Consider the following 18,121-nt stretch of genomic DNA (forward strand, 5'->3'; position numbering starts at 1 on the left):
TGAACGGGCCTTTCAGACACAGGGCCAAGGGATCAGGGGGGCCCGAAGGCCAGGGGACCAAAGCCTCTGTAGAACTGGAGTTGAAAGCCATGACATGAACTGACCACAGAGATGCAAAATGACCACGAATAGAAATTGAACCACAGACAGGTGCAAAATATATCAATAATAATATAATAATACCCCCAAAGAACCACAAAGTGTGAAAGAACAGCATCAGTGTATTGGCCTTTTGAAGGAGGTTGTGGTCTTTACATTTTTTTTACATTTTACATTTCTTATCATCTCCTTGGTTCATCGGTGTGTAACTTATTGAGAGTAAAGTAACTTGTGTTTTAACATTAGCCTTGGCTTTAATACTATGAGGTCACAGAGACTTAACTATCTGTGTGGAGCCGCAGAGCGTCAGACACAAAAACCACAACTTTTAATCCTCTCAAACTTCTTTGTCCTCTCTGCAGCTTCGTAGTCACAATTAAGGCAGAATCCGTCCACAGCCATCCCTCCTGCGCCTCACTCCATCTCTCTCTCTCCATCTTCACTCTCCTTGTGTCTCTCGCTCTCTCTATCCCACACTGTGCACCCATCTGCTTCAAGAATTACAAAAACAGTCTGTATCCCCTCGCTGCTTTTCTTTTGTAGGCTTGCTCCGGTTCAGTCCATCGCTCTTTTATCTCTCTCATGTCTCCTAAGCCCGACTACAAAAAGGAAAGAGTCTCATCTTTCACTATTTTAGCACTTCAAGACACGGCGATGCAAACATTCCCTCTGTAATATTTGTTTGTGCCTGAAAGGGAGCTGTACAGAATTAAACCGATGTATGGGCGTGATGGTTTGTTAGCATGGAAGATAGACGGGGGGTGAATAAGTGGGAGTGTGTTCATCTTCAACCACAGGATCTACTTCGAAATGCATAGTGGATTAATAGAGCTGGGATGCTTGATTTGGAGAGGAGCACTCAAGCTGTGTTTGTCATGACCCCCCTCATCTCCGCTCCACTCTCTCCACGGCTTCTCAGCCACATCCTCAAATCACAACTCTGGAGAGCAACAAGAGCGGTGTGTGTGTGTGTCAGTGTGTGTGTGTGTGTTTATCCTTCCTCTATGTTTCGGTCTGTGTGCGGGTAAGTGATCCATTATTGGAATAGCCTTTCACTCAAGTATCACTTTTCCGAGGGCTAGGATTCCTCGGAGTCGGAAGATGTATCTACTTTATGAGGATTTTCTTTTTTTGTGCACGCCAGGCGAGTGTTTGATTGGAGTGTCGGCTCTCTCTCACCCGTGGTCGGGTTTTGGCGAGAGTTTTGTGCGATGTGTCTCACAGTTCTGGCATTGCATGACTCCAGCTGCCTTTGAATGCAGCTTCAAAGCCTGCCTCGCTGAATGTTTCTCTCCACACGTTCTGGCGCTATCCACCAACCCCCCTGCCTCTTCCTCCTCCTACTCCTCCTCCTCCTCCTCCTCCTCCCCTCCAGCTCTCCGTGTTTTTCCAGTTTACTTTTGCCCTTGTGTCCTTTCCACCTCGCTGTGTCCTCTCTTCTGCTGTACACGGTGTCCTCTGACAGCGCCTACTTGCCGGGCCGAGATAGAGAACAGCTCAACTTTGACCTCTGCCAGGACCGCAGCACCAGAGATCAATGTAGTCAATGGTGAAGGACAGAAATATGGAGGCAAAGGCAGCAGCATGGCATATTCTGTATCAGCTGGGGACGGCAATATTGGTCTGAGCCAGAGCTGCCTGTCTTTTATTCGGATATGAGCAGATGGCAGGCAATTTGGTTGTGGCTTTTTGTTCTTGGGCTTATTTTATGATCACTGTATACGAGGTCATGTTTTTACAACGTATGGATATTCATATGTTGGTGATTTTTTGTGATGATTAGTCTTTTTTACGTAAACCAATTTGTAGTGAAATTCAGGCCAAGCAAACCACTTGTGTCAAGTGTTTCCAGCTGGTAGCTGAAGTATTGCTAAACTTCTCTAATCAACAGTCATTGTCAACAGGGATGAAGTACACTCACTAAAAATACCCAATATAGGTTCATATTTGTGGTTTAGCTTTTATACAATTATTAGGATATTTCTTTATTACAATTTAAAGCTAAGCGTGGTCAACCTGGAATAAGTGGCAAGAGCAGGCTACTCATACAACAATAGGTCGTCTCATTAAAAGCACACTGCCTGACATCTCCAAGAAGGCAACTTTTCGTTCCCCCTCCTTCTGACCATTGTCTCCGCATCAGCAGTGAATGTTTCAGTCTGAACAAAATGATTAGTCATGTTTATTACAGTCCTGCTAGGGTCACAGACACTGGCCTGATCTTTTTTTTCCGTACAACTTATGTAATCAGGACATGAAGAGGATTTCAACGAGAATAAGTTTCAACAATTCAGAAACAACTTACTAATCCTACCACAAAGTCGTATTTTTATAGTTTTGGCCATCATTTTTGTAGGCAAAAATAACATTGGGATTGTAAAATATCATTAGTTCATGTTTCTTCCTCTGTTGGACTTAGTTGACATGTTCACTGATCTCTAACGCAGAATTTGGTGAATCCAGTGCTGTCACAACAGATAGAAATGATGCCACATACTCAAAAAACAAGACCCAATCTGAATAGATCCTGTAAGAAATTAAAAAAAAATTTAAGAAAGTATAAATGGATAAGATCGACAGTTTCTCTGTGTGACATAGTGGAAAGCACTTTTTACATAATTTGTTTACGATTGTGAACTTCAGGTAATAAGTGCGTCAGATGACATTTGTGTTTTCCTTCTGTTGCTTAGCTGTTGGAGAAACATGTTCCAAAATTTCATGGGGAGGAAGATAAATGAATGGAAAGTTTCAACTGCTAGTGTGTGAGTGTGGTTGTGTGTGTGTTTGTGTGTGTGTGTCTGCGTGTGTGTGTGGTTGTGTGTGTGTGTGTGTGTGTGTGTGTGTGTGTGTAGTCCTTACACCTGACTCACACCTTGCCCTCCCACTAAGGTTTGCCAAATGTTCGCCCACACTATCACCACCTGGCCACTGCTGTGCACTGTGTGATTGTATAGTGTTCATCTGTGTGTGTGTGTGTGTGTGTATGTGTGTGTTTGACTCGGTGCTCTCTAACAGATGGAGTAACCTAATACATGTCTCATTTCTGCCCCGCTGTCCATTGGCATGGTCCGCTGGTGATGCTAAGTGGGCCTTACCAGCATCCTGCCTGCTTTGTTCCTGGAAACAACCATCCCCGCCCTGCCCATTTTCCTGCCGCCATCCCACTTGCCCCAGCACTCGCACTCAGACACACGGCAGGCCCGCAAGAGCCGCTCGTCAGGTGGAGCAGATCTCAGGTTACCTGGGACAGGTTGCTTTGACGGTGGCTGACGGAATTGTGTCTGGAAAAACAACATATTGTTTACAGTCAATGAACAGATGCTGCTTTTGTTTTAGACAGGCTCATGAGATTATAACTGAATTTGTGTGTGTGTGTGTGTGTGTTTGTGTGTGTGTTTGTGTGTGTGTGTGTGAGAATCAACTTTTACATACAAGCTAAAAAAAGTTTTTATTACTTTGTTGTAAAAAGTGAGACTGTGAGTATACAAGGTGTCTGCCTGACTCACATTGTGCTGACTCGTGTCTTTGTGAACGGCTCTCCTGCCGGTCCTCTCTCGGTGTCCTGGACAGGTTCTGTTTTGTCACCGGGACCAGGTGGCAGCGGCTCCTCCATCCGTCTCCGTGGCGGCTAGAGGTGACACTCCATCAGGCAAATGGATGAGTCTCATTGGTTGTTTAATTTATTGATGTTTTCCTCTCCTGGGGATAATGGGTGCATGGGCTGCTGATTGATGAGCGTGTGTGTCTGCCTCTGCAGCGTGTCAGCCACAGTCAGCGGTCAGTCCGTCGGTCCTGTGCATTGTGAGCAACAGAACTGACTTTTGTTACAGCCGGCCTCATGAACATCAAATATGGTCATTCGACGGGCCTGTCATAGATTATATGAAAGGCCTGTTTGATGTGAGAGCTGGAGTCACTCAGAGCTGAAAGGTGTGAGAAATAAGTGACCTCACTGCGACAGAGATTTATTCGATTTATTTAGCTATTTAGATAGCCTGGAATCTGCTGCTCCTGATCAGGGTGTAATTGATGTCTCTGATTAATGACATGATACGCAGAGAAAGGAGATATGAGGATAAATGTGGTACTGCAGATTCACTGTGTGCTCTGTGTACTCGTGAAGACTGGATTTCCTTTGACGATGGGGTAACTCATTCTGGGCAACGACTGTTCATATTTGAAATTCACCCCTCCCTTCAATGCTCAATCTCAAACAGTTGGAATCGGCGACCACACACATTTGCATTATCTGTGGACAAAATACACCCTCTGCATTCACACAAACTACATGTTCAACGACCAGAATCTGATCCTTTCCTGTGAGATAGTGCTGTTCACGCTTCCGGCGGCTAACAGCAGTGGATACCTTCTGAAACACTGGTGGTGTACGTTATCTTTGATAGTAGACGGCAGAGGACTTATTACATTATTTAGTTTGAGATGTAACTTGTAACTTGCTAATTGGCTGAAACAGTGTTGTGCTGCTCTCTGGTCGTCCAGTTTTCTATGTTTCCAAAATACAGGGCCAGGGCTGTGTATTTTAACCTGATTCTTTTTGAGCAAACACAGAACTTGCATCTAATAAGGAGATATTAGCAGAATTTGTCAAAGGTCTATTAAACTAATATGGTTTACCCCACCTTTAATGGATCTGAATTCTGTATTTGTATGCCCAAGGAAGTGGAGAAGCCTAGAATCCTTAGGGTTAGACATTATCTGGCTGGTGTTTATGTGGACAGAGGTAAAAGAGGAGCAGAGAGGCAGAGACATTTCCTTTTAAGCCGTGTCTGAAAAAAGCCCAGAGTCTCAGAGGAGGACCAGTTTTCCTGCAGCCAGCCTTCTGCCTCCATCTGTGAAACCGACACAAAATATATGCTACTGCTAATTTTAAGCATGACCCAATATGTGTCTGAGGGCTCCGGCTCTGGTAATGTGTGCTCTTGACCTCCCGCAGCTGGATCCAGAATGTCCCAGGTCCCTGACACACAGCCCCCTCTCCCCCTCCATTAGCGGATACCTGATCCCACGCAGGCTTTTCACTGATGAAAGAGAGCGAGCGGCGTGCGCAGGAAATGGGCTCACAATGCTTCTTACCATGACCCCCAGAGCCATTGAATTGCATTTATGAAGAGCCCTCTAGTCTTTCGCTTTACCATTACAAAGTGGCTCATCTCTTTGTGGTGTAAGAGATACTACAGGTAGCAGCTGAATTACAGGGTTTGACGGAAGAGGCTTTCGTATCACCAAGCAAACCCAGGCAGGATGGCTTCAGGGTGGACGTGCATTTTCTGACTAATCAATCAATAACCAAATGTAAGTGCTCTTTGCTCACATCCTACCAGAGATAGAAGACTTTGTATCAGTGAGTGTGTTTTTCTGCTCGTCTGTGTGAGGGCGTGTCTTTCCCTCCTCCCGCTCCGTCTCCTTGTCTCGGCTGGCAATCTGCACATCTGTCTGCTCATTGATCACAGAGGGAAGTGCTTCAGAGGCGCAGCAGGGGGGCCGTAGCCTGAAGATCCAAACAGATGTGTGCTGGTCCCAAGCAGCCTCTCGTACTCACCCAAACACCCATTAATGTTATTCTTAACCTTTTATTCATCCGACAACTGTTTTGCCGAACACACATGCTGTCTTCCACCCTGTTTCACATGCACAATGGTGTACCACTCTCTTCCACCAAGGTAGAAGGGGGATAAACAGCTTGCTTAACACACTTAATGAATTCTGCTGAACAGTAACCACTGAGTCTCATGTGGGAACTGCAGATAAGATTCCCTCGATTCAGTGAATTTCCCAAAAATCTTCTTTTATGAGCGTCTTGGATTAACACATTGTTTTGGTTCGAGAAAGCATCAAATTCAGACCCACACAGACTCTGACTTTCAAATGATCCTCGGACTCAAGGTAAAATCTGTTATTTTTTAAGATTCTTCTTTTTTTTTGCTTATTCAAATTCTTCTGGAAATGAGGCAAAACTATGCAATGGAAACTACTCTGGCACAAGCACCAGTTAATACTATAGTGAAGTAACTGTGCATATGTTTCATTGCTCTTCGTCTTTAGCAGGATTATGCAGATGGAAGAACCCATTCACTTTTGGAGTGGATTTGATTAAAGGCATGGATCCAGGACTTATTGTTTTTCCTAAGTTAAATAATGCGATGATCTTTACAAAAAAAAACAGGCATATTTAGAGGACCGATGACTACGATTGTGGGGGGAATTTGGTGCAGTCTGATTGAATTTTATAGGACGATTGGGCCTTGGGGATGTGAAAAATAATCCTTGTCAGAGTCATACCTCAAATAGGTCAAAGAATGACCCACATTGAAAGTGTGACTTACACTTCCTAAGGATATTATTATCTAGGATGCCTATCTTGAATAAAGGTCCATTAATCTGCTGAGAAAGCAAAGAGAAACAAACGCCTCAGAATTTGCCAGAGATTCATCTTATTCTTTAAGGTTTTCTCAATATCAAAGTTGTCCACTGACAGTTTTCCAGTGATTCATTAATAACATGAGCTGCTAATAGCTAATGTGGCAAAAGTAGCTGAAGCTAGAAAACAGGGCACAAAAGACAATATTAGTACCTACTGAGCTGAGCTGGGCAGTATAACAATAAATTCAGGGAGCCTTTACAGTCTCCACATTGCTTTTATTTTTTCTGATGTGATATGAATGAAGTAGAGAGACAAGCAGCTATAGTGCTTGATACACATGCTAGACCTAATGTGAGTCCTCTCATATATCAAGCATGAAGTTGCATCCCATGATTATATTATAAAATAAGAAATTAAACCAAACTTACTGTGAAAACTAGAAAATTTGAACAAACATCATTGCAATTAGTATATTATATAAAAAAATGACAGAAACCATCTTTGGAATCAATTTATTTCAATTTATTTCTTTATTTCTGTCCATAACCCTTAAAGCGTTTGTCCTTATGAGTCACATTTTGAGTGGAGCATAGTCACACTTTTACACATCAAATATTTGATTTTAGATTTTTAAAACATTCATCTGTATAGTCAATCAGAGGCAGAAAAGTAGAATGTTAGTAAACCTGCATCCTGTGTGAGAACTGTCCTGTGCTTAATATGGCGTGGTGATGCTTGGACATACAACAAATTGGTGCTAAGTTTGTTGTGTGTTGAAATGTAATGGCCATTCAATTTAATACAAAAATTGGGAATGAGTAATGCTCAGAGCCCCCAACTCTGATACAGTTTTGTCACTGCTGCAGCAAAACCCTGGAGTCCATTGAACATATTTCTCTTTTGAATTAAACTCTGATTTAAGTTATGAAAGAAGATTGTGTTCATTCTTCTTTCAGATGTCACAGAACTACATAGTATGTAAGAGTGGTGTTTCATTTCCTTTTCAACTGTTGTCATCTTCTCATATAGACGTCCATATCCTTATAATTAGTCACAGAAACACATTATATGTCCACGACAAAAGAGGCAGAGCTGTCACTTTCTTCCTAAGAGTTGTCCAAGGACTCAGAGCCCTGTGTAGGCTGAGCCTCATTTGACCTGAGAGAACAGGAAGAAATTAAACTATCCAAGCATGGAAAAAAAAAAAATCAGAGTGCTGCTGTAGCACAAAAACAATCATTTCCACTAATGTCCCCTAAACCAGTGCTTCCTGTCCCCCTCAGCCCTCACAGAACAGCTGTGGCTGTATCTCTCAACAAAGTGATGTAGAGGACTGGCTTTAAATGGGATTCCAAAATCCTTCGTTGTTCTCCTGTCCAATGCTTCATTTCGCTGAGTCTCTCTCTGATGTTCCCCCTCTACGTTCAGTAATGGAGCTTTAAATCCCCTCTGTTGTGAGGTTCTCACTTATTTTGCTGGCGGGTCGATTATGGAACTCTTTCGCTTTTTGTGCCACCTTGTTCATAAGACTTTGCTTTGTGCCGAGAGATGCCACCGATTATTTTACCTCCTCGTGTTGGCCATGGACCACTCCCTCCCTCCTGCATGCTGTTTGTGTTCTTTTTGTTCCCTGAAGGCATCACCCATTAACTGAATAATGCCATTAGCCTCTGCCATTAACTGACTAATGTATTGGACTAATTGACTAATATTTACTTAGGTTGGTAAATTACTTTTTTCTGATACTCAGATGCTTTTCATCTGATACAGTAGCTTTTTCCTCTATATATTTAAAATAATCTTCTATTATTGGAATGTTATGTATGTTTGGGTTTTTAATTCCTGTACGTGTTTTAACGTTCCCATTAGAGGAAACAACAGATCGAGAAAAACTGGGTAAAAGGGGAAGAGGGGAGGCTGTGTGTGGGAGGTTTTTCTGTGACTGTGATCATTAAGGATGGGGTGGGTGTTATGGAGGAAATGCATCTATTTGACTCTTCATGTTTTGGAGCTAAAGTGCTGCCTATTTGCCTATCTGTGACAGCTTGTCGCAGTTTGTGTGATATCCTGAGTTGTATCGTCACCCACTCTACACAACAGCTTTCAAAAGATGGCCTGCATTTCACCTCATCTGACGCCTCATCTCTTATTCTGTCTCCCTCTTTTCAGAGGCCTTTGACCTGGTGCTGCGTCATGGACGCAACTCCACCCTGGCTATGCTGAAGTCGGAGTTCCCAGGGCTCGGAGCTGGGGCCCAGAGCTCGGTCGGGCAGCTCTTCCTCGACATGGCGCTTTACATCCTTGGCTCAGATTCCACAGTGGACCACATGGTGGCGGTGCTCTATGGCCGCCTCTTCCCCCTTGCATACCGCCGCCTGCTGGGAGGCAGTGTGTCCGCTGCGACTGAGGAATGTATAAGAGGAGCCTGGAAGGACTCAGCAGCATTTGGTCCTTATCCCAAATTGATGATGACCCGTCTGTCCCGTTCCCTCCTGGCCACGCGGGTCTTCCTGCAGGCACTGAACTTGGGCATTGAGGTTGTGAACACGACGGACCACCTGCGGCCCAGCCGGGACTGTAGCAGGGCCCTGCTGAGGCTGTGGTACTGCCCGCACTGCCAGGGCATGCTGGGGCCGCCAGCCTGCAGAGGCTTCTGTCAGGCAGTGATGCAGGGCTGCCTGGGGGGAGCGGCCGAGGTGCAACCTCATTGGAGGACATACGTAGACGGACTGGGGAAGCTGGCTGGTTCCATGAGGGGAGAGCAGGACATGGAAGCTGTCGTTCTTAGACTCCCCTCAATGATCAAACTGGCTCTCAAGCACGCTGTGAACGCACGCAGCCGCCTTACTGCCCTGGTGAGTCCAGTACACTGATGCACAACCACACACAGGTCTGCATAGCTGCCCTCGTATGGTCTCTGTACTGAATTCCATTCATTGTGGAGAACCAAACCAGAACCATATCGCTAGCATTAACCATGACATACCTCAACCTAACCTTAGTTGCTCTTATATGGCCCTTTCATGCTTTTTTTAAGCAAATTGTATTTAATTGATTCCTCGTTGTTCTGTGTTTGTAACCTCATGGTTGAATGCACTTATTGTAACTTGGATCAAAGCATCATCTAAATCAAATGTAACCTTAACCTGTCTGGAACGTTTGGTTTTATCTCCTGTTTCGTTAAAGCCCACCCCCTTTCGATAAAGTTGAGTCTGTTCTGATTGGCCTGCTGGTCCAGTCGGTTGTGATTGGTCAGCAGTTTCCAGCTCATGTAGGAAAGGTCAGCCTCTGCTCCTGCTATATCTGGCTTTGTTAGCCTCATTGTGACTGTGGCAACTCTCAAGCCGCATTTTTCGGAGAGATGTTTTCGGTCTCTCAAAATAGCAAACAGGGGAAGCAGTAAAAGACATCACATACACAACATCCAGTTAGTCACCTCTGTTTCTCATAACAACGCGGGAGGAGCTCCGGGTGTGAACTCGTGTTCATCACCTGCTGCCGAATCTTTAAATAAGGTCGGTCTGGACCAGGTCTAGACCAAGCTATCCTCTTTTCTTTCTGCCCCAGAGCCACCACTGGTGTTTTCTTGGGGGAGAAGAGCTCCTTTTACTGGTTTTTACTGTGCTCTTTTGAATTTTTTATAGAACAGAACTTTAAACAAACTAGAGGGGTGCTCTGCTCTATACTATCTCGCCAATTCAAAGTAGTGTTTCCCATTAATTATCTAGACTGAGGTTGCCCGCCATATTGTAATTTGATCCACCACAGTTTCATAGCTGTGTGTAGCGCTATTTGCCGTGTGCATACCTTTTCATATACAGTCTATGGTGCTTACTCGCATGCTCGTACTGTTAGGCCGTTACTGTTCACGCAGACTGTCAGAATTCACAGTTTCAGCTTTGGTTGTGCACATACTGAGAACTTGTCGTTGACCCTTTAGTCTGTGTATCTCTCGCTCGGAATTTAAAGTGTGTGAGAGAGATCTTTGTGCGGATGTACGCGCATGTGCAACCCCGCTATCACCATTGATTAATTGAATTCTGTTGAAAACACTGCTGAGAAACGGGAACAAAATTCTTGGAGCTGCCCATTTATTTGGATCTGCACCAAAACTGTTATCGTCTCTTTCCTGACATATAACACATCGTTCCACCAGTTCTGTGCTAATCTGCCCAATAGTATTTGTGTAACCCTGCTAACAGACAGATAAACTAAAAGAAAACATAACATCCTTGGCAGATTAAAAATAGAGGTTTAATAGGTATCCTTTCAAAATGCAGGGGGTCTCTGTTATAGTGTGTACGTTTGCAGAGATACTGGTGAGACTTTTATTGAGTACTAGAGGAGATCTTTGTTTTGCAGGATTAAGTGGTGACATATTTTCACTTCAACAAAGAAAACATCACTCTATGATAAGAAACAAACACACGAGCAGCTACAACTGACCCACAACATTGTGCAAGAATGCACCTTGAAAACTGAAGAGGAGGAGATGAAGGAGGCAAAAGAAAGGGAGGGATGAAGCATGTGTTTTCTCGGGCATCCTCCCAGTACGTCTCTCGCCTCTCACTCCTCTGCAGCGGTGACCCGTTATGTCTTGTTCCAACTGCAATAAAACAGTGGAGTTTGTTCCGTAGCCCACATGTGAAGTCAGATAGAAATGCTCATGAAATATGAAGGCTTTTCTCTGCCGGAGCTACAGAGCTGGATGTGCTTGCGCTCCTCTGCTGAACCTTTCACTCTTACACCCCAAATTCCCACTGTGACCAAGTTTCCACTCAGAACCCATCATTTATTAACACACAGGTTGACCTCGCTTATTCTGCAGTGTGAGGGCGTGTCTACAGCCATGAATCGCTGACTTAGGGGAAATTGCTCTCTCCCTCTCTCTCTCTCTCTCTCTCTCTCTCTCTCTCTCTCTCTCTCTCTCTCTCTCTCTCTCTCTCTCTCTCTGTCTCTATCTCTCTCTGTGTCTCGGTGAGATCCTTATCCAAAATTAAATACAGCCTGTGTGGGTTTATTTAAGACTGCAGTTCCCGTCACCACAGATTACTTTACACTGTGTTTATGGCTTTGTATCTGGTTCTAGTGTATGGGATTAAAGCTGCAATGGCACAGTATTGTTTAGCCACAAGGTCATGTGTGTGTGTCTGTGTGTGTGAGCCTTTGAATGTAATCTTGTGGAGACATTCTCTGCTTTGTGGTGTCATTGGAGGGACAGATGCATTGTTTCCCTGAAGGTTAATGTCATCTCACTGAAGAGTCATGGAAGATCAATTTCAATAAGACAACACCTGATTACTTCAGCTCAAATAAAGTGAACTTCTGCATTTGGCTGAATGAATTTCAGAATTAAAGGGACATATTGCAAGGTTTTTTTTGTTTTTTTTTCATTGAAACAATTTATCACCACTATTTGTAGCCTGTAAAGTGAAAACTTTATCACCCAGCCTTCCTGTGTGTGGTTGTGGGTTAAAACTGCATTTTTTTAGATACATCTGCATCCTATAGGACTATACACATGACAAAAACGGATATAGATAAAAAATTAATAAATCAGTATGACATCAGAAGAGAAGTCAACCAGGTTGAGTTTGTGTCTCAATAAACAGTCAGCCAGTCAGAAGAGATGCTCAGATACCAACACGAAACACTTCCTGCTTGCTGGAGAACTGGAGAGAAATGTGAATGAGTAAAATTGTTATCAACAATATTATAGGAGATGTAAAGTTATGTCAAGATCTTGTTTAAAAAACACAAATGTATCAAATATATCCTCTTATGGATATCAAAACACGAAATGAAACACTGAGGGAAAGAATAAAACATTAGACCTTTGAGATTTGAGAATTAAATCATATGAGTGGTTCAAGTCTAATTTGCATGCCTGTTCAGCAGAGCCATGCCATCCGTGTGCTCAGTGTCATAGGTTAGACCAATAGAGGATATTCATTTAGCTCGATGTCTCCCTCGGCCTCGTCTGTAGACTTGATGGTTGAAACAGGGAGCAAAATGAAATGCATTGTCCAACACCCGTCACTCAGGTATATAACAAGTCATATCTCCCACTTCTCCGGCTCAGTCTCTCAGGATGGATTCAGGTTGAGGTTTCCAAGTTGGGGTTTCGGTTGGGATTTCATTACGATCTTTTTCCTGTATTTGAAGAGCAGCTCTATTTCAGCTTTTAGATGAGAGATTTCCGACTTGAAGCTTCATCTTGTAGAAGTTGAAATCAGGATTAACCCTCTGTCCTCCAGGTTCCAGACCGAGGCATCTATAGGTCGAGTGGTTAGGGTTTCGGAAAGGGGATCTTTTTTTAATGCCAACATGCACACATACAGACACAAAAGTCAAAAGTCAGAGCAACAAAGAGAGATTTGGTAAAAACACTGCCTAGATTCAACGGAAGGACTTTCTTTATTGTACAAATGTAATAACAGGATCACGCCACATGAAGACAGTGATGGTGGTTACATTTGGACTATGGACAGAGAAGGTCTCTGGTTCGACTCCAAGGAGATACAACAAAAGACGAACCTGGATTGATCTGTCCAAAAATCCAAGAGTCTGCCTACCCTGTCTAGTGCCCCTGAGCAAGGCACCTTACTCCCCCAACATCTGCTCCCCGAGCGCCGTACATGGTCGCTCACTGCTCTGTGTGTCCTGCACCAGATGGGTCAAAAGCAGAGGTTATATTTCCCTACCTGCATGAGTGTGTCTGTGCATGTCTGTGAATGTGTTTGGGACTAATAAATGCATCTTAATCTTAATCTTAAAAGGACCACACATATGATTTATGGGCTACAAAAGTGTCAAATTGCTGCTCTGGTTCTTCAAACCTTGACTTCAGCATGTGTGCACTTGGCTGTGAGGAGGAAATTTCTCTTTGTACAGCAGCATCATGGCTCCACAGAGCAGTATGTCTTGTCTTGTGGTTTGCAGTGAGTATAATAGTTGTGTCTGTGGTCGTGTCCCTCACTTAACCTCCCCTCCGGTGAGAGTGCAGACCCTTGTTACTGCGGGTGACAGACGAGGCCACTCGCTCAGTGAAAGACTCCTCGAGGTGCGAGAGGGACGTCTGTTCTCTCCTCTGCAGACATGAAACATTGTAACTGTGCTGCTGAGATGACCACTCACTGTCCGCCAGCCCGCTCCCTATAGCATGTTAGCATTCATTCCCTCCATCCAGTGCACCTCCAGCCAGAGTCAACCGCTGTTCAGAGAGAGAGACGAGGAGGGCGGCCAAGAGCCCCGCAGCTCCAATCTATTCCCCTGTCAACTTCCCGCCCCACTCCCGGAGTTTGATGTCATCCACCTCCGTCTCCACATCTCATCCCAACCCAGTCTCATCAGAAAACGTTCAGTGGCAACGTTGGTCCACTTGGAACGACGTTACCATCTCACAATCTGGCCTCTCAGAGTGTGAGATGGTAACATTTTGTCAGCCCATTGTTTTGCATTGGCGTGTTCTCACGTCACGTGACTCACAAGCTCCCGTCTGCGGAGAGGAAAACATGGCGGATATTCCTTGTTCTCTCAGATAAAAATATAGTTTTGTAACTTAGTTTGGGCATAAAAATACATTCTGACACCATTTCTAGCGAGAAATGTGCTCTTTGCTTCCACAGTCTTCAGCCAGTTCGTGCTTATGATAAATATTTTAATAGTTATCGCGAATGTTTTTATCGTTGCTATGAGGGTTGCTATGACGCTGCCATGCCAGCACGGCGCAGCGTGCTGTTAAAATCACCGTCCCTGCGTGGTGTCCCTCAGTGATCGTGAATGTTATTCACGTTATATAATATTAATATTTGAGGCTAGATTACACCTCTAATGCGAAGGATCCTGCGAGACCGTTCATCCCGAAGGGGGACCGACTGCGCCACGGACGGACCAGGCGAGCGGAACTGACGTGTGGCTTTTAGTAAACATCCGGTTCTTTAACTCGGGGCTGCGTAGTAACCACCGAGCGCTGGGAAGACAAACGATGTCATCTTCCTTCTGTCAGGTGAGTAGTTTATTGTTTTTAAAGATCGTTACGATCTAGGTTTACAGTCCGAGTGCTGAGACAGCGGTTGCGGAGTCCGTTGATACACACAATGCTAATCTTCAGTTAATACGCCATTGTTAGCCACATGCTACGGCCCACCGTAGCCTGTGCTACCTGGGAGGTGAATACATGGTTGTTGAAACCAGTTCAAGACGCTTAGCTCATCATTGAGGGACGCTACAATATAAATATAAACATGAATTTGATATATGAATGCTTTAGATTAATAAGGAGTGTATTTCTCTACCATTACTCCAAAATATCAGATCAATTTGGTTTAATGTATAGTATGCAATATGACAATAATGTTTCCATGTTATGGAGTTGCAATTCATTTTATAAAACAATTCCTATGTTCTGTTTTTTAATCAAGGACGATCCAAGTGAAGGTACAGGAGTTTCATTAACGTCAATAACTTGGACCGAACACTTTGTTTTGCTTGATGAAGAGCAGGAAGGGCAGCCTGGAGAGAAAGAGAAGCCGGGTTGAGCCCACTACCATCATCCACGTACCACGAGGAAGATGCGGGAGAGAAATGATCCTACCATTAAAGAGGTACTTTTAAGTTACATACCAGAAACACCATTTTATATAATATGCCAAATATGCATTTTTATAAAATCCCCAAAGTACGCTTGCTGACATACAAGTTAATATCACACTGAAAGAATTTTGATCAATCATGCTTCCCTGCTGTGATTGTTTAACTGGGAAAACAACTTTTTCCACAGGAAGGCAAGTCAATTTAAGGAATACATGTTCAAAGTTTTCCTCTGTTATGTATAATGATGACCCCCATCAAACATAATGTTAGCAATCTTTACACCTTTTAATTTATTCTGATTATTTCTGTCTACATGTGTGAATTTGCCTTCATTAGTTTCAGAAAAGAGCGATGATGTATCGGTCACGGGGCGGCAGCACGAGACTCCGCAAACTAGTCTGTAAGCAAAGTAGACAAAGGCATCAAGGTTGCGGCCTGCCATCATTGTTATTTTGCTTAAGGGACTGAATATGTATCATGTAGAAATATTAGCATTTCCCTTATATCTACCAAAACTGCTTGTTTCACAGACTGCAGTTTTGTTTTGGTCCGATGTGGTGTGCAAATACAACCGTATCGGCAATGGGTTGTGGGGCATTAACATTTGTAACTCTAATTTTGTTTTGACAGACTGTGAAAAGAGCGTTGCGAACATCACCAATCTACAGGAAGACACAGTCCAGTAATGGGTGTCAGAAGTTCAGTAGTGAATGACAGGTACTGTGGAAAATGTGTGTCATCGTTGTACAATGTCCTTTGACTCTGTTTACACAAGGTTAACACAAAAAGGTTTGATTGTAAACTGATATTGGTATGAATTCATGTTATTCTCCTCTTCACAAGAAACAAACAATCCAAATTACCTGCAGAACGCCCTTGATGGACGCTTCAGATGCATCGTCAGACTTGCGAGACAGCAAGATGCCAACTTTAATGGCAATTTATTTGTGTAACATTCTGTGACCAAATGTATAGATAACTTTTTGTAGATTGTAAAAAAAGATAACCCATTTATTAAAAAAAAACTACACTAGAATTACCGCACTGCGTTGTATGACTCCGCTAATCATCGCAGTGTCCGTCTACATATTTCTACATATTTTCTCTCGTATAAATGACACTGTGTCTCTTGACAACTGAAACCATAAGATGAGGTCACTGTGGCCTTGACCTTTTGACTTTAACACAAATACACAGTTAGACAAACCGAAAACATACAGTTATGCCAAGATATCTTTGGTTTCACATACTAGATGGCATAAGCAGAGACATCAACTCAGGGAAAATATTTCTGTAGAAAAGAAAGCCCTGTACATGTGAATGTATACATCAATCATGCTTCCCTGGAAGCATACGTGTGTATGTATACATACACACGTACAAACGCACTATTGAGACGTTTTGTTTTTTATCATATATTCTCAGGAAGGACTGATGCATGTACTGAGACGGGACGTGAGGGCCTACTCTTCGTGCTCAGAGTTCAAGCCCAGCAGGGTGCAGCGGGCCTGACATATTCCGGAACAGCAGCACAGTCTTTGGATGACTCCTCTGAAGATGAAAACATGGCGAGGTACTTCTCCACTGATGAAGAACTGTGAGGGCTGTGATTAGCTACACTCTCTTGCTACAAGGCTACTCTTGCTACTCCCTGGCAGCCTTAGGAAGGCATTAGCTTGCTGTTGGGTAGCTGTTAGCTTCAGCATTTTCAGATTTAGCGGCCAGTCTGACGTTTATGTTTAAAAAAAAAAAATCGGAGGAAACCATCTTCATAATTTAACACTATGGTTTGTTTGTGTGTCCTTCAGTTCTTCTCAAGAGAAGCAGTACAGGTGTGCCTCAGCTCCACGGTCCCTCCTGCAGCCTCCGCTCCTGATGCTAACCTCATGTCTCCATCACACCAAGCAGCAGACCTGGAGTGACAGACCTTTCTCCAGAGCTGCTCCCTCCCTCTGAAACCCCCCTCTCCAAAACACTATTTGTGGCGTTTTTAAAGTCTTATTTGCATGAGAATTGTTGATCATAACATTTCCAGCAGATGCCTTAATGTAATGTTTTTGAACAATAAATGACATTTATCATAACATATTGGTATTTCCTTGCACTTCTACACCATGATATTGTCAGATAACATTACATTAAAGCAGTGAATGCTCTGCTTTAAGCAACATAAACACACAATGATTCAATGGATCTGAAGTAGAATGGGCACATAACATTCTGTAGAGAATGCCTCAGTAATTGAAGTCAGAAAATAAATTTCTTTATCTGAGGTTCCAGTCATTTATAGTCACAGGAAAGCACACAGGTCTGGTTGTCTAGGGACAACCCATATCATATTGTTTAAGATGTGTAACATCAAGTTTGTGTATCAGTGCAAAATACATACCGTCATTAGTCAAGAGTTCACTCTTGTTTACACAAAATTTAGGTGACCCAGATGTTTCACAATGCATCTGATAAGGTCTTATGAGAAACATTCTTAACATTAAAGAAATGAACACAGAGGATAACAATATATGTTTGACTCAAATCAGTAGCTGGTAATCAGCAGCCTGACTTATTCAAACACATTAATACTACAATGAATGAGGCAGGGGTTTTCTATCAGAAATCAACTATATCGTCACATTAGGTTTCTCTTGAGCTCATTGAAATGACCTTCACATTCAACTCACTGTCACCTGAACCATACTGTTGTTTCTGTATCTACAGTGACTTTTAGGAAAACATGTATAAAGCAATGTATAAACAATAATACATCTTATTTATATAGAGCTTTTCAAGAAGTGCAAGTACTTCACTGAGGGACAGCTCATACAAACAATATATATGTCATAAATCCATGTGATGGGACAGCCTCACACTTGAATGTAAACCAATTGTAAAACACATTTGCTTATACTGGAGATCTTTTAAATGAATGTCCCAGAAATGATTTCTGATAGAAAACCCCTGCCTCATTCATTGTAGTATTAATGTGTTTGAATAAGTCAGGCTGCTGATTACCAGCTACTGATTTGAGTCAAACATATATTGTTATCC

At 43.1% G+C, this 18,121-nt stretch overlaps 1 protein-coding gene and 1 long non-coding RNA gene across 2 annotated transcripts in view; both read left to right on the plus strand.

Annotated features, from left to right (window-relative positions):
- Window positions 1-18,121, plus strand: part of gpc3 (glypican 3) — a 111,790-nt gene that overhangs the window by 50,782 nt on the left and 42,887 nt on the right. The window contains exon 3 of the mRNA XM_062393773.1: window positions 8,651-9,336. Coding sequence (XP_062249757.1) covers window positions 8,651-9,336 — 686 coding nt within the window. The remainder of the gene's footprint in view (window positions 1-8,650; window positions 9,337-18,121) is intronic.
- Window positions 13,827-17,160, plus strand: LOC133958796 (uncharacterized). Its single transcript, XR_009921726.1, has 5 exons — window positions 13,827-14,489; window positions 14,905-15,087; window positions 15,707-15,793; window positions 16,502-16,649; window positions 16,885-17,160. It is a non-coding gene; the product is annotated as an uncharacterized LOC133958796 (long non-coding RNA).

Source organism: Platichthys flesus, chromosome 8, assembly GCF_949316205.1.
Source record: "Platichthys flesus chromosome 8, fPlaFle2.1, whole genome shotgun sequence".
NCBI lineage: Eukaryota > Metazoa > Chordata > Actinopteri > Pleuronectiformes > Pleuronectidae > Platichthys > Platichthys flesus.